Source organism: Podarcis liolepis (assembly GCF_965112155.1).
Source record: "Podarcis liolepis genome assembly, chromosome: 6".
In the NCBI taxonomy this organism is placed as follows: Eukaryota; Metazoa; Chordata; class Lepidosauria; order Squamata; family Lacertidae; genus Podarcis; species Podarcis liolepis.
In genome coordinates this window covers 13641387-13662602 of record NC_139559.1, presented here as the reverse complement: position 1 = coordinate 13662602, position 21216 = coordinate 13641387, and the positions used below count along the sequence as shown (strand labels likewise).

The following is a 21216-nucleotide window of genomic DNA, read 5'->3' as shown; positions in this document are numbered from 1 at the left end:
TTTGGAAGGACCTGAACATATGTCCTGGAGCAAAATTACCAAGATTATTTACTCAATTTGATGCAGGTCTTATAGGTTGGCTCTTGGCTCTCATTTTGTTTCATTAAAAATCCCACTTGCTTCAAATAAACAGCAAAGTTGCCGGACTGACTGAAGTAAGCAAAGGGTTACTACGGTGACAACAGCACAGCACCCCTCCACCCTCCACTGTTTAGATTTTTGGAATGGGAACAGCTACTTATTAAGGCTGTTTTCATAAGTGATGCTGTCTTTTTGTGAATGCTGTTAGCTTATAACAGAAAGCAGATGAGAACAATACTTAAATTAATGCAGCTATTGCACATTCAATTTGCAAATGCATAGTTTTTAGAGTAAATAATTTGATGATGAGCTGGGGAATGGATGTTGGCTGGGTCTTGCTGGCTCTGTTTTGTTTCAGTTCCTCAGCCCTGTCATTTACTTGAGGACCAGGTTTGTCTCAGCATCTAACCAGTTTCCACGGCAATTCAGATAACATTTTTGCATCAGAACCACCAAGCCTGTAGTAGTTAAAGGGTGTTGGACAAAGTCCTGGGAAACCAGGGCTCAAATCCTTGTTCAGACATGAAGCTCACTGGATGACCTTGGGACAGTTACAGCATCTCACCGTAACCAAACGCACAGGCTTCTCGTGAGGCTAAAATGGTATCATGATGCTGTCAGCGGCTCCCGGCTGGTTGCCCAGGAAAGTATAAAGACAAGGAAAAACTTCTTACAGTCCTTTTTGTCATACATTCTACTCATATTGATCCTGAGCAGATTCCAACATATAGTTAGCAGAGTAAAAACTTAAACATGTTGCAGGATTCCCAAAAAATAGACCAGAGGCAATTAATATTTCATCCAGCAGAGCTTTACTGCTACTGAAGGCAAATGAGCATAATGGTCACAAATCCAATACATTCCGGTTTGGCACTGTCCATAAGAAATCCAGTTGCAGCAGACTTGACTTAAACTTACAATAACTTGCAATAAGACTAAAACCTTAACACTAAGCATACTATGTCTAGAACATCACACCAGAAGGAAGAGAGAAAGAGAAAGAAACCCAGGCTCCTTCTGACCTTACTATTATAGTCAGCATGACCTGGACAGAAGAAATAACAGAACCAGTTTAAGCCAGCTGTACTCAGCTTCTCTGAAGGAATAACCCAAACATCATGAACCTTCTGCTTGTTTCTAGGCAGAATAGAAACTTACGTGTCAGCTAGAAACTTCCAGCTTGCACCAGATTCTTTCACACAGAGAAGCTTCCAGAACCCTCTTGAATTAATTAGAATAGGAAAGAGTTCTACACATCAGATCAATACTCTCTTTACCCAGAAATGCAAACTAACTCTTTTTTTATTTCAAACTTTACAGAGAGAGGCTATAGAACCCAGCCTTTTGGGCAGGAGTCAGCAAACTTTTTCAGCAGCGGGCTGGTTCACTGTCCCTCAGAACTTGCGGGCGGGGGGGGGGCTGGACTATATTTTTTTTGGGGGGGGGAATGAACAAATTCCTATGCCCCACAAATAACCCAGAGATGCATTCTAAATAAAATGACATATTCTACTCATGTAAAAACACGCTGATTCCCAGACTGTCCATGGGCCGGATTTAGGTGATTGGGCCGGAATATGCAGCAATATCATACAGCTGTAAACTTGTACATTTGGAGGGACTGCCATCCTATCCAGAGAAGACTCATCACCACCTCCAAAGTCATATGAACCATCATTAGGTCTTCTGTGTTGCCAAGACTGAACTTCAGCAAAGGTGAGTCCTGCATGCTGGCTCTCTTGCTAAACTTGCCCCAACCGCTCACAATTTAAGTTGTTTTAAAAAGCATTCCATGAATGTTTTGATGTGTCTACTCAGCTTAATTTTTTAAAGCAAACTTAAACAAACAAAACTGCTCTTGGGATGAGAGAAGAGAATATTTTTCAGTGGCATGGGACAGCCCATTAGTGCCACAGATAGCTTCCGACCCGTAATATGAATTTTCAGAACTGTTCCTCCTTTTCCCTTGCCCATAAGCTTGACCGCGGAAGAGCAAGGTATGTTTGTACTAAACATGCCAAATGCCCTCTCAGAAAAGCCCTATTGTTCTAAAATTTCGTGGCATTCTTTGCCTTTGGGTGACCAGATGCCAATTAGGGCATGGCTGCTGTGTCTTCAACAGTTGTGTAGAAAAGGATGTTTTTGTCACATTTTCCTGGCAACTACAGTTTGTGGTTTGGATAGAAAATGCAACTTCAGAAGTGCAATTGATTGTGGTAGTGGTCGGCATTAATATATTCCCCCTAGACAAAGGATTAGAAGAATGAAGTGGTTTGCTGAAGAAGAGCAACCTCTGAGCAGATGGCTCTAGCCAATCCAATTTTCCCTTCAAGGACCCAAGACTTGTGGAAATAATTAATTAAAATGGCACGCATACACAAGTGAGTTCCCCAATGACTTTTGAGAGAGAGTATCCACCCTTTTTTGACTGAGCTATGCTTGTATAGAGGAACAGGCTTCAAGAGTCCTGTGGACTCCTGGGAAGTCTCTGTAGCCACGTGTCAGGCACACATGGTGCTTCTTTGGATTCTGAATGGGAGGGTGCATAGCTGAGACCTCGTTTGACACAGCTTGTTGTTCTCAATGGGTACAATGTTTCATTTTTCTGGTTTGGGAAGCCCTGCCAAGTGGTTGGCTAAGTGCAACATTATTATTAATGTTTTTTTTTACTTTCCCTTCCCTTCTCTGTTCCCCCACCCCATTCTGGTCTCTGTGTCATGGAGCTGGAGTTACGACCAAGCTGTTGGTGCTTAAAGTTCTATCTGCATAACTACTCACCTCAAGTCACTCACTTTTTTTTTAAATGAATATTTATTGAATTTTATAACAAATAATGATACAAATCTCATTCATCATGTTATTTACAATTATTCTCCCTCCCCTCTTCTGGACTTCCCTCAACTCCCCCTCTGCTGAGTTATTTAGTTTTATTTATTGTTTCCTGCTTTTCCTACACAAAAATAAAATCCCTTATCATTTCTCTGAAATATCTGTTCCTCAAATGAAATTGTGAACGTTTGTTCAAATCCTGCCAGTGAATCCAGTCCATTCTGTTGTTTCTGAAAATAAACTGTAGATGGTTCCCAGACTCTTTTGAAGTCCTTTTTGTCTTTCTCTCATAGTTTATCTGTTAGCTTAGCCAATTCTGCATAGTTCATCAATTTTTCTTCCTATTGTTCCTTTGATGGTATTTCTTCCGTCTTTCAGTATTGTGCAATCAAGATTCTTGCCGCTGTTGTAACATATATAAATAATGTCCATTTTTCTTTTGGTAGTTATTGATTTGAGATACCTAACAAAAAGGCTTCAGGGTGTTAAACAAAATTCATTTTAAACATTTTTTTCAATTCATTGTATATCATTTCCCAGTATTTTTAAATGCACCCCCAGAACTTTGTGCATTGGGCAAAAGGGGTTGTCAGTCATGTGATTTGTGTTGTCAGTCATGTGGAGAACCCCATAGGTTGAAAGTACAAAGTTGTCAGTGTCTGTCTGTTAAGGCTTCATAAGACTCTTCCTCCCCCCCCCCCCATTTTTGCTGCAACATACTGACATTGCTGCAGCTCTGGAAATAATTTGTATAGTACCTTTCTACATCACTCTTTGTCAATTCTATGAGCTGTAACCTGCCCTGAAAATCTGCTCAATATACAGTGCTGTTAAATTGAAGGATTTATGTGGACTTTTAATTGGAAATAAAGTAGCCACTTGTCTCGCCTTAGAAACATACATTAAGAAGGCAGAAGGAAGATGTGAGAAGCAGAGAGAGAAAAATTAAAAGCAGCTTCATAGAATAGATTCCAGGAAACAGCCATAACAAGATGCTTATGCCTCGAAATTCAAAGGGAAAATAAAAAACTTAGAGCTCATCTTAAGGCTGGAAAACTCATTGACTTCAGGAAGAATTACAAACTGGTAATTCATCTGGTTTTGTGACTGGTCCATTGATGTGCCATGAAGTATAAATTAAAGCAATGATATTACTATCAGCCCACATGCTGAGGGGATTTCACTCCAGTACATGTTATGCATGTATCTGAGTATCATAGAATCACAGAACTGTAGTAGAGCTGAAAAAGACCCCAAGCGTCATCTAGTCCAACCCAGTCCAGCTAGTGTACTTCTCTAAACAGAATCCAGACATGGGAGATGGCTGCTGAAGACCCGGCCCAAGCACTTAGGGCAATTTCATCCATTTTTCTAAATTACACCAACTTCATATAAAGAAAGCTGCATAAAGATGGCAGCTCATTGGTATTGGACCCCGTGGAAAAGCAAACAAATCAGTAAGGCAGGTGATGGAAAGGGCTGGCTATGTTGAGAAACCACATGGAAGCTTCATGCTCCGGTACTGGGGGCCGAGAGCAGGTGGGGCGGGGCTGGCGCACCTCCCAGGGGTGTGGCACACGCCCTGGGGGTGTGGCATGCCACCCACAGGGGCGTGGCACCCAGCACGGGTGGGGGGGCAGCTGCGATGGCACCCCACCGGGATTGCGCTGCCAGGGGCGATGCGCTCCCCCCGCACTCCTCTTCCTCCACCACTGGGTGGGTATGCTCTAAATTGCAGGGGAATTCTGGGAAATGGTGCTGGAGATGGTGGGTGATACATTTAGCATCCAGGTAACTCTTATTGGCCATTTGTTAGGCTTATTAAATTATACACAGGCCCAAGGGAGTGGGGTGAAAAAAACCCCACCAGACAGAGATTTTATATATTATGACCATATCCAGGATACTCTACGGCAAAACGTTAAAACATTATAATGAGCCAAAGAAGCTGGATGTGGTTAGGAACATCTGGAAACACTTGGAAATGATTAATCTAACTGCAATGCTGCAGTTAGTTAATTAAACAGTGATTAATTGAAAATCCACAACAACCCCTCCTTGCGCCACACTTCTTGCCCTAACCATCCAGAGTCGATGTGGAGGGAGAGGAAGGGAGGGGAAGTTCTGTGGCACAAGTCGTCCTACCCTTGTAGTGACTTTGTTGGATTCTGCCCAAAGTGAGGTATGAACAGTTGCAGGAAACTCCCTTTCCCCTTTGTTTTGTTTATTAATAGGCAGGCCCCAGCCCCATGCCCAAAGCCTCTCATTTGTTCCCACAGCAGTGTCCCATCAATCTAGCAATCTAACACTTGAATATATGACCTTTCCTTTCCCATCCACCAAAGAGAGGCCCCCAAAGAGACCTAAACACCCGAGAGAAGAAATAAAACAGATTGATTGAGCCTCATGCCAAGGGTTTAATTTATAAACAGAAAGTTGTTGCAGGTTGAGAGGCCTGTGTGCAAATGATGCCCACAAACTGGAAAGCTGTTTTCGTTCCAAAGGGATGGGAGTTCACTGTGGCTACTGGATGGTGCTTGTGGGGCGGAGAGCTATTTGCACTGTGTTTTGAAATAACAGGATGGTTTTTGCAAGGTTTATATAATAGAAAGTTGATCAAATATATTCAGTAGTTAAATGGAAAGGGGAAACATTGTCTTTTGTTAAGTGTTGCAATGGATGTTGCAGAAAGAAACACTCAAACCTGGAAATTTGTCCTTTGATGGATGTTGTGCATGCTGAGAGAATCACTTTCTATGAATGGAGAATGGGGCATTATATATTATAAAAGTAAACAGGCCTGCCTGGTGCTTGCAGCAACTTAAGCTGATGAGTGGTTTATTACCAAAAAAGACTAATTGTGAACTGATTATGGGAGAGTGCTCTAGTCTATAACTATGCATAAAATAATATGGAAAATGTCCTGTTTTCCATAATAAAATATTTTGACTCTGTTACCTGAAAATATGAATAAAGGCAGCATAATGAAGACAGGTACAGTTTTCCAGTGTAGGTCTGGCAACAGAAGGGCAGTTATCTGTTATATATATAATTAACACAGAAATAGAGTGACCTGTATTCAGGAAAGAGATGCTTGTGGGACAACTCTGATATAGCAACTTCTGAATCTCTGTTTTGGAAACAAAGGCCAAATTTGACGAATACATTTTAAAGAAATCTGTGGGGATGAATTTGCATTGCCATTCTATGATATTCTAAATATAGAAAATGGAATGTGTTGAAGTCACTTGTCTTGGGGATTCCTACTACAAGCTCAGTTTGGGTATTCTAGTATCACCCTTCTCAGCTGTTCCACTTTCCACATTGTTTTGCCCTTGTCTCTGCTTTAAATGGATACCGCTCCCCTCTTCTCATTCCTTTTGCGTTGTTCAGCTGATGGAAAGAGAACAGATTTGTAACTTCTGTCTACAGCTGGGAAAACTTCAGCTAAGTCCTATTCATAGGGTCTGACATTGGGTATCACCCCTAGAGAGAATAGTACCAATACGATTAGCTACTCTGTTACCTGTCAGGTTTAGAATTCAGGGAATGGGCATTGGGCTTAGGGACCTAGCAGGGGAGCAGTTATGGCAAATGTCCCTGCAGAATTCAGAGTTGTACTTAAGATAATAAAAACAAAAAAATTCCTTCCAGTAGCACCTTAGAGACCAACTAAGTTGTGTGCATGCACACGAAAGCTCATACCAATAACTAACTTAGTTGGTCTCTAAGGAGCTACTGAAAGGAATTTTTTTATTTTGTTTTGACTACGGCAGACCAACATGGCTACCTACCTGTAACTAAGATAATAAAGTTTAACATATGGCAAGTGTTTGCAGTACCCTAGAGTTTGACACAATCCCCCGGGAATTTCTTCCGCATACAGTCATACCTCAGGTTGAATATGCTTTGAGTTGAGTGCGTTCGAGTTGCGCTCTGCGACAACCCAGAAATAACGGAGTGCGTTACTTCCGGGTTTCGCCGCTTGCGCATGCGCAGACGCTCAAAATGACATCACGCGCATGCGCAGAAGTGTGCACAGACATGCCATCGCTAGTTACATTTGCTTCTAGATGTGAACGGGGCTCCAGAACAGATCCCGTTCGTATCTAGAGGTACCACTGTATACCTAATTGAAATGAAAAGTGAGCTGGGCCAAAGAACAAGTGTTCTTGTGTTGCTCCCATTTGTTACAAAGGGGTGTGCAAAGGGAATTTGGTTTCAAACATCAGTTTCAAAATGGGATCTTTTGCTTTGCCTTGTCTTAAGGGAAATTTGATGCCCTCTGGGTACCATTTACATCTTTGAAAAAGCTACCTTTCCAACAACTAACCAAACACATCCAAAGCAAAAACTAGTGACAGTTATAGCAATCTAAGTTTCTGGCTCTAATTATGCTGAACCTTCTTAGTTTTTTCTCCACCATTATGATGTGTATGGGATGGCTTTATTTTGTGAAGGATGCTTGTTTTATTTCTAGATTTCAACCATTAGAACCTCATGCTCTCAAAAGATTTTTTTTTAAACTACAAAAGTCTTTAATCATATATCAAAAAGCAACCAATCTAAATTTATAAATGATGAAAGAGAGAAGAAATACCACCCATCTCAAAATACTTTAGAAGCTGCTATCACAGTAGAATTGCATGTGGTAACAATATTTCTTTCTGTCTGATTACAAAAAGGGCCCTTTTATCCATGTCACAGAGCATATGAAATTAATCATTAATCTCAGAATTAAATGCGCATGAACAGAAAAGCTTACTGTTAGTCCATTAAAATAAAACAGATTCAGGAAAGTATCAAATACAAAGTATTTGCTTATGTCAAGTTTTACAACTATTTACAAGGCAGATAATTTCCAAGCACTATCTGCAAATTATTGTTATCAACTAATTTCCAGACTGGATACAATTGATAGTATCTAAAAGTAAGTAAGTAAATTTTTATTTATACCCTGCCCTCCCCAGCCAAGACCAGGCTCAGGGCGGTTAATATCAAATACATTAAAACACAATCAAACAATTGATTAAAATACAGCTTAAAAATTAGAATCAGGATGAAATTAAATGACTGCCCACGAATTACAACCAGAGTTGGTGTTGATCCAATTAATAGGTGTAAGTTCTATTCGGGTGTTATTTTTTGCTATGTGCATTGAAAATGGGCCAAGGAGCGTGACTGTCCCTTCAGCAAAACCCACATATTCAGCATTAACGTCTATAGAGAGGGGGCCCTTCATGCTTATGGTTATATGCACAAAAGTTTCCTTGGGATCGGTAACACTGAAGAATTCTGGGTTCTAGATCCCAGAGAAGTTTTCCCATGTCCCACCATACACACCAAGGTCCCCTCCCTTCAGATATTCATGTTGCAGATGCCGGTGTCAGGTGGGGCTACTTTGGACAATCCCGCTCTTTCCTCCCATGTTCATGTACACAGAAAGAAATAATATTGTACAGGGTTATAGTCGCCCTTGGTATGCACACTAATATGTGTTCCTTGAGGTGAATTATTATTATTTTGAAGCTCTGTAAACAAAGGTAGAGGCATACCTAGGCTCTCTTGTGCCCTTGGCAAGGAAAATGGGTGGGCTCCTTGCCACTCCGAACCAGAGTGAAGAGGCAGAATTTTTGTGGCCCCCTGGGCCTGTGCCCTTGGTGGGAGCCAACCTGATCAAACCCTAGATACACCCCTGAATAGAAGTGATAGCAAAATGAGCAGGTAGGGCATGAACAGGTTTGTTAACTCTCTCTTGCTGTTGAAGCTAGAGTTGTTAGACTGTAATGCAGAAATTCCTCCTGAATTTAAATTTGCTGCTGAGTTGGGTAGATGAGGCATCTAGGCTTTCCTTTTCCCATTCCCCTTTAATTTATTGTTTTTATCTGTTGCTTCCCCTACAGTAGCATGGCACACTTGGAGTCTGGTTTCTTCTTCTTCTTCTTCTTTAATTAAATAATTATTGGTTTACAAAAAGATGTGCAATGTCCCTGGCGTGAAAGAGGAAGGACAATAGGATTCGGAAACAAAAGCAGATGCTTCCTCGACTTCCTATTAAGAGGCAACGTTAAAGATACAGGGCCAGGGATAGTCTCCATGCAATAATCCCAAGAACTGGTGCATTAAAGCAGACAGAGCCTGTAGTCAGGTTTCTCAGAACAAGCCTTTGGGCATCCATGGCTCCATTTTTCAGCTGAGAATCTGAAGTTTAATACTGTAATGGCGACTTGCCTAAGGTGACTAGACGGCTTCATGTCTGAGTCAAAATGTCACAGACATCAGAGAATGACCTATTTACTTTGAGCGATGCCTTTGCACTTTGAGTGATGCATCTGCACATTCAGCATTCTTTATGCCCGTACATTTGCTGATATTGCCTTAATAACTAGAAATAATGGGGAGCATGAACTTTGCACTATTCATTAGCATGGTGCTGAGGAAATGTGGGCTGTTGCTTTCTGATATATTCAAGGTTATGGGTGTGACCCAATGGTTAAATATTACTTAATATATTTTTAACTTGCCTTTTGAACCAAATACAAAAGTGGCTTGCAAAACTAAAATTGTTGTGTTGCAGGGGTATCCTGTTGTCACAACAGAAAAGGCCACAGTTTTTTGTTGTTGTCTTCTCTGCTGCAAATAAGGAAACATCTAATCCCTGAACACATGGAGATGGGAATCACCCTTTCTAGGGCATTTAATACTGCACCACTTCTGCCATAGCTGTCAACTTTCAGATTTGAAAATAAGGGATCAGCAGCCTCGAAAATAAAAATAAGCCTGAACTGTCCCAGGGAGCCTCGAAAATAAGGAATCAGCAGCCTCACCTGTCCCGGGGACAGTCTTCGGGATATCTAACAATCTGGGATAGCAGCGGGAAGCAACGGGAAACGGCGCTGGAATAAGGGAATTTCCCACCAAAAAAGGGAAGGTTGAAAGCTATGCACTTCAGCTATTAGGAACAACTGTTAAAAATCAAGGAAACAAAGCACTTACTTGGCTATAGTGATAAATCTTTCCTGGTAGCTCTCAAAGAGAGAGCCCTATGAAACTCTGATAAATTTGGAGAAAGAAAATTGGTTAGTTTTAGAAAAATGCTATTCCTTTTAAAATTTATGCTGTTAAATATTTCAGAACCATTGTTTTATTTTCTGATTGCCTCAAGCATGAGAGACTGCTAGGACATAACATTAATGCACATGTGTGCATTAGTTCACTGAGCTGTTAAGCGGGCAAGCTGTTTCATTAATTTAAATGGAAGGAGTAGATCCATGTGTGCAAAATTATAATAATAAGCTAATCACCTTTCCCCATTGTGAACATAACAGTGGAATATGTGCACCAGGATGCCCATGCCTATGAAAAGCTTGCTTACAAAAATATATATAAATAAAATGTTTTTGTGGGATTTTTAAAAAAATACATATTAGGGTCCTATCTCATCGCTCCCCCCCTTTCATCCTGATCCTATGCAGAACCAGGCATATTGAACAATGTGCTAAGATGTGCCATACTCTATGCAGAATTGGACTGTTGTTGCTATGCTATAAATTGTGACATTTGCACAGAACTAAAAAAATGCACACCCAACCTTTCTTATGACAATAGAAAATGAGAGGCATCGTCCACCGACTTAACCCTCTTGGGGAATTAATGGATGGAACCATTTAATTATGTTTGGAACTCCCAAACCAAGCTCATTTGAATGAACAACGAAGAGTCATGATATCGCAACTGTATTCAAGTTATCACTTTAAATGGGATTACTTTGGAAATGTCCCTGATCATTGACATTTGAGAGACTCCTTCTATTCTCAGAGCTTTTGATGTTCTGATTAACCTAAGCAACCTAAGTATATGTAGCATTATGGGTACAATCCGGCCAAAATGAAGCATTTTGAAGAGTTAAGTGTATGCATACATCTCTTCCACTGAGATCAATGGGGCTTCAATGGGTGAATTGTGCCTTTTACAAACACACACATTTTTTGCCTCAGTAAAAGACTGCGTGAAATTCCTGAATTCACTTTAATATTGCTGCTTGTCCAATGAAAGAGAGCATCTATTTCGGGCTTCATGGGATTTTTCCAGCAACAACTATCTGAAACGGAATAAAGATAGATGGCGCAATCTGACAAAACTTAGTTCTTATTTGTGGGGCATTGTCACACATGAGGCTTAAAGCAATTCTTGTTTCAATCAGTAAGGAAAATGTAACAAACAGGCATCTAACTATTCTCAAGTTACAGGTGACATCCATCTCTTGGCAAGCCACCTCACTAATGCATTACAGTCAAAACACAGAAATGTTTAACCCAGCCTTGATTGATAGCAGCCAGTCTTCTAGAATTCAAGCTGTTTTATTCACATATTTAGCTAAGGGCTTCTTTTGGCGTTGGAAATGCCATTTGTATTATATCCCGAAGAAAGTTGCTAGATCAAAGCATTGGCTAAGATGTTCCATTCTGAACTTTAATTGCTGTTAAGTAGGAAATATATTTTATGACTGTAAGCTGACTTTGCACTGGGTGCAATGACCAAGCACTCGTTGGCTCTTCAGCACATGATGAAACGTAAGGGAACATTTATTTTATTTCTCTCTCTCTCTCTTTACAAAATCCTGTCCTTCCTCCAAGGAATCCAGGAGAGGATTCACTCTCATTTCGTTTACTTAATAAGGAATGAATAAGTGGATCATTGTATGAATGTTCATTTAATGTTTTTTTAAAAAATAAAAAATTATTAACTTCTTGTTTTTATTATGTATTTTGTGTTTTGATCTTGTATTTTTACACTGTGAACTACCCTGACATCTTTGGATGAAGAGCAGTATATATACAAACTTAATAAATTTAATTAAATTCAGTAAGTTCTATACGGCTCTTCATCTGAGGATCTCAGGGTGGTTTACAATATAAAAACACAAAAATACACAATATAGTAACAAATGAAAACAATACACACACACAGGTTTTTTTTAATTAAGTGAAGAGGAAAGGAAATCTGACAGCCCAACCAGTGTTTGATTCTCTGGTAATTGTGTCTGATGTCTAAGTTGCACTCTTACATTGCAGCTCAGGAATTAGCTGACATTTGTCTACTGTATTTTCGTTTGAAGACAAAAGAACCAAAGATGGATCTATGTGGAGAAAGAAGTGGATTTTAAAGCCCTGAGCCACCTGTGTCAGGGCCAGAGCTGCTATTCAGCATACTCAAGCAGCAAATTTGGGTATGCCATTAAAAAGCAGCATAGTGCCACCTGCCTAGTTTATTATTTTATTTTTACCACTCTGGGGTGCCATTTAGATGTTCAGCTTCAGACGACAAAATATCCTGGACCACCTCTGTCTGATGCTGCCTCTGAATCAAGGATGGCTAACTGTGAACACTCCAGCATGCTTTCTGGATATATCCTTACATATATTTATTATATCTTATTTTTAAAAAACTTGAGCAATCTGAAAATGGTGATTAGAGTATCTGAGTGAGACTGTCTTCTCAGTACAGTTTACATGATATAATGGTCTCTAGCCTATGAAGGCTTATGTCACAATAAATTAGTTAGCCTTTAGGATGCCACAGAACGCTGTTGTTTTACTACAACAGACTGATGCAGCTATTCCTCTGGAACTGAGTCAACAAGAGTCCATAACTACAAAATAAAATTATGATTTGTTCCCTTGTTCTTCCTTATTGCTGTATGAAGAATTCATTGCTTGGGAAAGAGAATGAATTTTGCAACATCTGAACAAAGGAAATGATAAAAACCAAGAACCATAGCCCTCATAAATGTCTCATTGGTTGCAATGATGCGTTGCAACAGGAAACTGTCTTGTTAGTACATTTTAATTTACTATGAATAAGTGAAATACGGTACTTTGTGCAGTGAATCAGTGCAGTATCTAGAACATCCAGATATAAAGCAATGCATTTGTGAGCTGTATATTATTCTGAATATTTTCCGACAGTAAGTTGTAGTTTGAGGTGTTGGCCTACAGCCTGACAACTGCTAACAGTATTGTGGTTTTCAGAAAAGAAAAGAAGAAAAAGAAACTGTACTCTGACACAACATGCATAGTGTCAATGATGTGCCAGTACACAGAGGTCAGTTTATTGTATTATGGCTTCAATCACACAGCAATTCCTCCTGTAGTGGAGCCATTCCCATGTCAAGGGCACTTAGCCAGACTTGTGAATTATAGTACTCTAGAAGCTGCTCTTCAGTTTATTACAGTTCAGTCAGGGCGTTTCACACACATATTACTTTGCTCACCCAGCAATGGCCCCATCTGTGACTTTTAGCCAGAGTCAACTGTCCCAGGGCATAACATATTGCAGGGTTATAGTCTACCTGTGTAACTCATCGACCGTAAAGAAGAAAAAGGCCACAATAACTGTAAATCTGCAGTGCAGCATATCAGTGAGGAATCTGCAATGTGCTATTGTAATGCAATGAATTTGGTACTTGTGTTGGGAAGTGCTGGGAATATTTTTAGTTGCAGCTGGAATCTGGCTTTCACCTACAATAAGGAGGAATTACCGTAACCTTCCTTCCCAAGTTGTTCTCAAATAAACTTTAATAAGCACAACCAGTACTGAATACCCTTGTAAACTGCACATCATTTCTTTATGGTCTGGAAGCAAGACTGCCTGGACCTTACCCAGAGATAGTACCTCCATCTATAAAAGTTTAGCAGCACGGAGGCTATTGCTGCTGCGGCTTCTGTCCTGTTCCTCAGTTGTTGAGGAAGGAAGTGGGTAGCAGCTGCTTCTAAGCGCCTCCCAGCATTTTGACGTCCCTGAGCTGGCTACCCAACAGGTACCACTGAAATCAAAAGTGATGCTTTCTTAGTAAACTTGTTAGGGTTGGCGTGCTTATCCCCCCCCAACCTTACTTATAAGTAACAATTAGCCAGCTCAGTACTCAGGGACGTCAATTTTCTAACTGAAGGTTATCTGCTATTGTGGGGATGTTCAGGGATGCAGGAGAGGATATATCATTTGATTATATCCTTTCCAACTTGTGTTAACAAGTTCTACAATTTAGCAGAGTAACATTCCCCTTTTTAAACTTGCACAGTGGATGCGTTTACTCAGGCTCGCTAAAACCTTTAAAATAAGTTACCTGGTAATTTCCCCTTTGTTGTTGTTTAGTTGTTTAGTCGTGTCCGACTCTTCGTGACCCCCTGGACCAGAGCACGCCAGGCACTCCTGTCTTCCACTGCCTCCTGCAGTTTGGTCAAACTCATGCTGGTAGCTTCAAGAACACTATCCAACTATCTCGTCCTCTGTCGTCCCCTTCTACTTGTGTCCTCCATCTTTCCCAACATCAGGGTCTTTCCAGGGAGTCTTCTCTTCTCATGAGGTGGCCAAAGTATTGGAGCCTCAGCTTCAGGATCTGTCCTTCCAGTGAGCACTCAGGGCTGATTTCCTTCAGAATGGATAGGTTGGATCTTCTTGCAGTCCATGGGACTCTCAAGAGTCTCCTCCAGCATCATAATTCAAAAGCATCAGTTCTTCAGCGATCAGCCTTCTTTATGGTCCAGCTCTTATTTCCATACATCACTACTGGGAAAACCATGGATTAACTATACAGACCTTCGTTGGCAAGGACCTTTGTTGTCAATTTCCCCTTTAGTCCCTCATAAAAGAAATAGACATGACACAGTCTTCTATAAAAGTATAAAAAGAGTTTACTCACTTATTCTGTTCACAGATGGATCTCAGAAGGCAGACTTAAGTTACAAAAGTAAAAGTAATATACCTGGAATCTATCCCATAAAGAGATAGTTCCTTTGACCTCTTTTGGCTGGAAGCCAAGAGAGCATCTTAGGCTAAGCAGTTGTTGCTTCTTCGACGAATGTAGTCAGAGAGAGAAAGAGAGAGATGGCGGCCAGTCCTATGCTTTTGTTACCTGCACACCCACCTCTGGTCACATGTAGCCTGTCCCAGCCTAGGAGGAAAGAGGAAGTTCTGACTGGCTGGTCCAGACAACCCCTTTCTATGTCCACTCTAGTGATGTTGTACTTGACTGCTCTGTGTTTCACATCCCACAGCTATTCCTTAATGATTAGTGCAGTAACAGCAGACAAACTTCCCGGAAACACAGCTTATCCAACCATAGAAATCTTCTGCAATGTGCAGCTGAAAGAGATGGCTTCTCAGTTGACAGAAGGAGGCCTTCCTCTGTGCCTTCTATGAGCGGAGAGTGTGCCCTATAACATATGTAACCCAGAATCCGCTCTTGTGGTAGATGACATGGGAAGGATTCTATCAAGTTAGGAAGCTGCCAAACCATTGGTCTAGGGGATAGGCTTAGATCTGGGTTCAAGTGCTCTCAGTGCCTGAGAGCGGTCCTCCTTGTTCTTGAACTCTTAACTCCCATCAACTCCAGTCAGCGTAGCCAATACTCAGGGATTATGGGAGCTGCTACCCAGTGATATCTGGAGGGCCACAGCTGGTTCCCCATCTTTGATCTATGCCAGGAGTAGGCTACATTTTTCACTCTGAGGATTGCATTCCCTTCTGGACAACCTTCCAAGGAACACAGGCAAAAGTGGCTGGAGCAAGAAATTGCTACTCCCTTGCCCTGAGTCTCAGGTTCACAAGCCTGATCTATTTCCTAGTAGTCTTATAGTCTTAGTTTACGACTTTGGCATAGTTGTCAACTTTCAGATTTGAAAATAAGGGATCAACAGCCTCACCAGTCCCGGGGACAGTCTATGGGATATCTAACAATCCGGGATAGCAGCGGGAAGCAGCGCTGGAATAAGGGAATTTCCCGCAAAAAAAGGGAAGGTTGACAGCTATGGACTTTGGTCATACAGTATTCCTGTCTCTCAGCTCCAAACAGGTCAACTGCTGCTTCTGGCCCCGGTCCCTGGGTGTTGTAGGGCGGGGCAGGCACGCTCAGCATAGGATAGCCAGCAAAGATTCAAGATTGCTAAGCACTTTGCACATTAAACCGTTTCTGTATATGATACATGCATGGTGGGGGGGGGGGAAGGCTTTTGTTAGGAGGGGTAAGAACCTCAGTCTTGATTTTTTATTGAGTTAGGGGCTTGGCTACGCCCATATGGGCACATGCTTTTTATACAAGCTGCGTAACACGCAGTGGCTGTGGACGGAGCAGCGCATTTACAACCTCTCCACGACGCAACCTGCGAGCTAATGCCTACTCTCTGCTGCTCCGTATGCAAAACCCGGGCTGGGGCGGAACCAATCAGGACCAGAACCAGCTCCCAGGCCCCGCCTTCATCCCTAAACCCACCCCTCCTCCGACGGCTCGCTTAACAACTCGGCGCAAGTGATGGGATGAGAAACGCGCGCAAAACCCCGTTTTGGCGAGAGGTGGCTCGCCTTGGCGGAGGAGCGTCCGGTGTTCCTGCTTTCCTCGGCGCTTACCTGGGCAAAGCTGCCGTTGCAGCAGGATGCGGGAAACAGGAGGAGACGGAGAAAGACCATAGCAACTCGGCAGTCTCGCTTGGAAGCGGTTTGTGCCGGTGCGCGCGTGGGAAGCCCCGAACGCGCGTTTCGGATCGAGAGGTGCTGAGAGAAGAAGGGAGAGGAAAGGAAAGGCGAGCTATGGAGCGCGTCTTGGCTTTGCAACGCTTTCTTCGGGACTAGTTCTGCAAAGAGGGAGCTGGAGGGCAAGCGGGGTAGGGGCGCAACCGGCAATCCAAGACCCCAGGCGCCATTAATTCCTCGGCGCGTGGAGGAAACACGTCCGGGAGGAGAACTTTCATGTAGCCGCGACCCGGGATTTTCCCTTCCGTCAGGAGTATATTTGCACGCGCAAGTCTCACGGGGGTTCCCCGCCCCGCCCCGCCAGCCCCTTCTTCCTCGCCGTCTGTGTTTGCCTGCAAGTTGCGAAGCTTCCCATTGGATTTCATGGAGCTGGGATTCCTGGTACTTGTTGGGCTTACAGTTATCTCGAGTACAGGTAAAAAAACCAAACAAAGGTGGTGAAGAAAGAGATCGATTGTATTGGTTATTTCTGATCGCTTCTCGGAATGGGTTCCCGCGAGCGGCGATACTGAACGAGAATTCGATTTTGCAGCGATCCGTAATTAGTTTACTCAAAACCCAGCCCTTGAATTGGCTTACTTCCCTAGTAAATGTGGATAGGTTGTGATCTTTGCAATTCTATCACGTCTCAGAGGTAAATCTAATTTAGTTCTATGGGTCTTATTCCTAGTTGAGTGTTGGATTGCAGTGGAAGATTGCAATCCTATACCCACATACCTGAACGTTAAGTCCACTGAAGTTTCAAATCCTATGGGCATTAGTGCCTCCTAGTAACTGTAGAGTCAAGATCAAAGATACAGTTCTCTTAATGGCTTTAGAGAAATTCTAAACACTGTTTCTTCTGTTTAACAATAACAGCACTATTATTAATAATACAATATAATAATTATAAAACTTAAAGAACAATGTGCTCTATGGAATACCAAACAGAATAAACAGGAACAACAAAATCTTGCCAGAAGCTTCTAACTTCTGAAATGTTAAGTAATTATAAAATTTAAATGGCTACATCAATGACTATTCCCTTGGTGACTTAAAAGCAAGACAGTATTAAAAAATGCACTATACAATAATTAAAAACAACAATTAGCAATAAAAAATAGAAACAAACCAAACACCAAACATTTAAAACTGCTTTTCCACCCCCTTGCTTTTTTAAAGTAATGCTATTTGGCAACAAAAAATTATGAACCCACCTTTCCGTATTAACTGTTCCTCAAATGAAATATGTAGGATTTTCTGGAACAAGGAAATCTGACAATTTTTCTAAAAAATAAAAAGCAGAGACCTTTCCAAAGTATTATATTGATTATGTGTACTTTGGAGCTATGCACGTTTGCTGCTGAACAAAGAAGAATGTTTTCTCGTGCTGTGGCTGTGATGAACAGGGAGCCTGGGAATAAATCCCTGGCTGAAATCTAACCTCAGTAACACATTCTCTTCATAGCATTAAGGATAGCAAAACCACTGTCTCTTGGCTGCAATGGTGTTGATCATTCTTGCTTGCCTTACCAAGGGGTTGCGAGAATCATCTTAGTAGTCTATCTGAAATGCTTTGAAGACACAAAAAGTCTGGTATTGTCTCCACCAGGAAGTTCCCTGACGGAAATAATACTGCATTATTTTGGGTATCTCACATGGTTGTACTGCACTGTGTACTGGTTGCATCTAGGATCTCTCGCTTGTAGAAGTGAGGATGCCTGGAGTGCACCTCTAAGATTGCACTGTCATCCCTGCAGGTATTGCTCTGATCTCCCTTGAAATCCTGCATGCCAGAAGGATCTGGCAGATGACAATAAAATGTGCCTCTAACTTGCATGCTATGGCTTGTTACAAAGCAGCACGCTTTTGGTGAGAGGTTTTCTCACAGTGTAATATGGCACTAAATTATTCAAGGAATTTTTAGAGTATTTCCTGCATTTCAGGATCTAGAAGTTGCACAACTCCGAGGGATAAGTTGCACATTTCTAGTGGCCAAGAGCAAATGTTGAAGCCAGTGGTCCTCCAACACCAATAAAGGACTTCTGATATCTGTATACTGGCAGCTTAGGAGAAATTAGTGCTTGTTATACTTGGCAAAGTAGTGCAGTTTGACAGTCAGTGTACGACTTTGTATTCTTTTCGTCCATTTTCTCAACTTTTCCCTCATTGGCATTGTTCTCAGGTAAGCCTTAGTTAATATTTTACCAGGAATGCATGGATCAGTCTCATTTTGCTCCTCCCGTTACATGAGCAGGAGCAACAAAACTACCCTGGGTTTATGGTGTCCAAATTGTTGACACTGATTTGTTTTTATCCAAACAAACTACAAGCAGAATTTGGCTTCAGATCATGGTTTGTTGCATGAGCGTAACCAGGACTTTTTTTTGGGGGGTGGAGGCAGAACTGAATTATCTTTAATGCAATTGGTCAATTAGTTAAGTATTTTTATTTATTTACTTGATTTGGGGGGAAGCACCCTGGCTACGCCCATGGTTTGTTGGGATTGAATTAAAACACAAACCCTGGTTTGGATAGAACACTAAGCCAAGAATTGCGGTTTTATGTTCCCACTAAGAGAGTGCTGTTGTGTTCAGGTCCTGCTTTCAGACTTCCCATAGGCTTCTGGTTGGTCACTGTGAGAACAGGATGTTGGACTAGATGGTTCATTGTCCTGAACCAGTAGACTTTTCTTGTGTTCTTTTTAGCAAAGTGGGAGTGATCTGCTCATTAATGCTAGACTGTGGCTTAAAATGCCATGCACGCCGTCCTGCTCACTTAGTGTCCTGCTTTGCATGTAACACTAGACCACGGTTCATTAAACTGTGGTTTATTAACTATGGCTAAGTGATATGTGTCCACTGGCCATGTTCAGATGTTATGATAAACTGGTTTATTATGAGATGGATCAGCCTGTGCAAGCTTTCAGCTCGTGAGCTTTCCACTCCTCCAGCGTGGCTGTGAGAAGTGGATTGGAAGTTTCACTTCTGTTCCTGATTAATAGCTGTATAGTGTTACACCCTGTGGTTTGAAGCTCTCTTGTTTCAAACAAACCCTAGCTATCATTAAGCATAGTTTTTCTTTGTTTAGATGGCATAACAGGTCATGGTGAATCAAACTGTAAGAGAAAGCTTCTGAGCTCCTCATGGCCTTGACAGAGGAGGTGAGAGGGGTGTGTGCAAACCAAGGCTCACACAGGCTCATTCCTGTCATAATCACAGACTCATAGAATTGTAGAGTTGGAAGGGACCCTGGAGGATCATCTAGTCCAGCCCCCTGCAATGCAGGAATATGCAGTTGTCCCATACAGGGAATCAACCTGCAACCTTGGCATTATCAGCACCACACTCTAACCAACTGAGCTATCTAGTGTGTCAATAAGCTGTGGTTTATTATGATGTCTGAACACATAGGTGGAAGTCTCAGTTGTTGATTAGCATAAATAGATGTTCATGATTTATTGCAGTTTCCATTCCATATGTTAAAAAGTAATAAAGAACAACTATTTACTTGGAGCAAACATGCTAAGGATTGCGACAGTCAATGCTCCTTTAAATCTTGTTCCAGATGTTGCTGTCTTTTTATTGGTCTTAAATGCCTTACTGCAGAAATAGAAGCTTCCCCTTCTGATTAAACTTTGTCTTTTATTTTCTCCCCGACTTTGCAGGCTTCTCACTGCCCGTCTCTCGCCCCCTGCTGCTCTACAGTGGTGGCAGTAGCAGCAACAGTGAGCTGAGGTTTCCAGGGCCCCACGGGAGGGTCAGCAAAGAAAACGAGACAGCAGTAGGAGGGCTGCTTTCAGGCGGCAACGCCACCGTGGGGAAAGTGGCTGGCCCACCGGAGGTACACCACAGAGCCAAGCGCTGCACTTGCTACACCTACAAAGATAAGGAGTGTGTTTATTACTGCCACCTGGACATAATCTGGATCAACACCCCAGAGTGAGTGAGGAGGTTTGCTCTGAATAATGTGTGAAAAGTGAATCTCCCTGCTGTTTTATATACTCCACATGCACTGTTGCATGTGGAGTATACACTTTAATCTGCATAACGGTACAGTCTGGTTATGCTGAATGAATAAGATACGGTATTAGTTTGTATACATCTCTTAGATGTTGTTTATGTAGCTCTTCTGTGGAGTTTGGCTGCGCTTCCAATGGCTGTATATAACTGACTGTGCACCTGTTTATACACAGTTTGATTTGTATCGTCTAGCTAGTGTACCAGAAGCTGAAAATAGGATAAGATAAAGTGAATCAAAGTGGAGTAACCTCCAAGCAAGGAACCAATGAGTAAAACTATTCATATGATAGCCCTAGTGAATTGTGCAAAGGCAACTATTGGATAGGAAGGCAAAAATGGAACAAGGTCAGTAGCTGATCTTACTGGCATGAACATTCCTTCCAGCTCTGAGTCTGCAAATAATGGCTTGGCTTTCTTACCAGTCACTACTTATTCTCACCCACAGTGGCATAGCATAGGTTGCTGGTGCCCCAGCAGGGCAAGTCCCCCCCCCCCCAGTGGACTGGGCAGCGCAGTGGTGCTGGACCACCATGCGAGGAAGCTGCCTCTGCAGCTCCCTCACATGTCAGACTCCAAAGGATGAGTGGCGCACCTCCTTTCCTGCCCCTGAGTCAGCCTGAAAGCTCCGGCATGGCAGCGTTGGGCCATTGTGTGAGGAACTTCCTCATGTGCTGGAGCCCAGCAGAGGAGAGGTGTGGCAATGCTGGTTCTTGTCTTTTCTAAGTAGAAATACAAATGCAGTTGGCTGTATTCCAGTGTGGAAGGGAGAGGGATTGTG

The 21216-nt window shown here is 42.0% G+C and overlaps 1 protein-coding gene and 2 long non-coding RNA genes across 3 annotated transcripts in view; 2 read left to right on the top strand and 1 right to left on the bottom strand.

Annotated features, from left to right (window-relative positions):
- Positions 1 to 21216, top strand: part of LOC310708929 — a 135083-nt gene that overhangs the window by 1717 nt on the left and 112150 nt on the right. Inside the window, exon 2 of the long non-coding RNA XR_014527226.1 lies at positions 9488 to 13664. This is a non-coding gene — a long non-coding RNA (uncharacterized lncRNA). The remainder of the gene's footprint in view (positions 1 to 9487; positions 13665 to 21216) is intronic.
- Positions 1 to 21216, top strand: part of EDN3 (endothelin 3) — a 527748-nt gene that overhangs the window by 475117 nt on the left and 31415 nt on the right. Inside the window, exons 2-5 of the mRNA XM_083507772.1 lie at positions 11056 to 14055; positions 14549 to 14880; positions 14927 to 16852; positions 20084 to 20357. Of these exons, the coding sequence (XP_083363898.1) occupies positions 16801 to 16852; positions 20084 to 20357 (326 nt within the window). The 5' untranslated portion in view covers positions 11056 to 14055; positions 14549 to 14880; positions 14927 to 16800. The remainder of the gene's footprint in view (positions 1 to 11055; positions 14056 to 14548; positions 14881 to 14926; positions 16853 to 20083; positions 20358 to 21216) is intronic.
- LOC310708925 lies at positions 9863 to 20084 on the bottom strand. The gene is made up of 3 exons (XR_014527219.1): positions 17155 to 20084; positions 10894 to 11011; positions 9863 to 9963 (listed from the first exon to the last, which is right to left on the bottom strand). It is a non-coding gene; the product is annotated as an uncharacterized lncRNA (long non-coding RNA).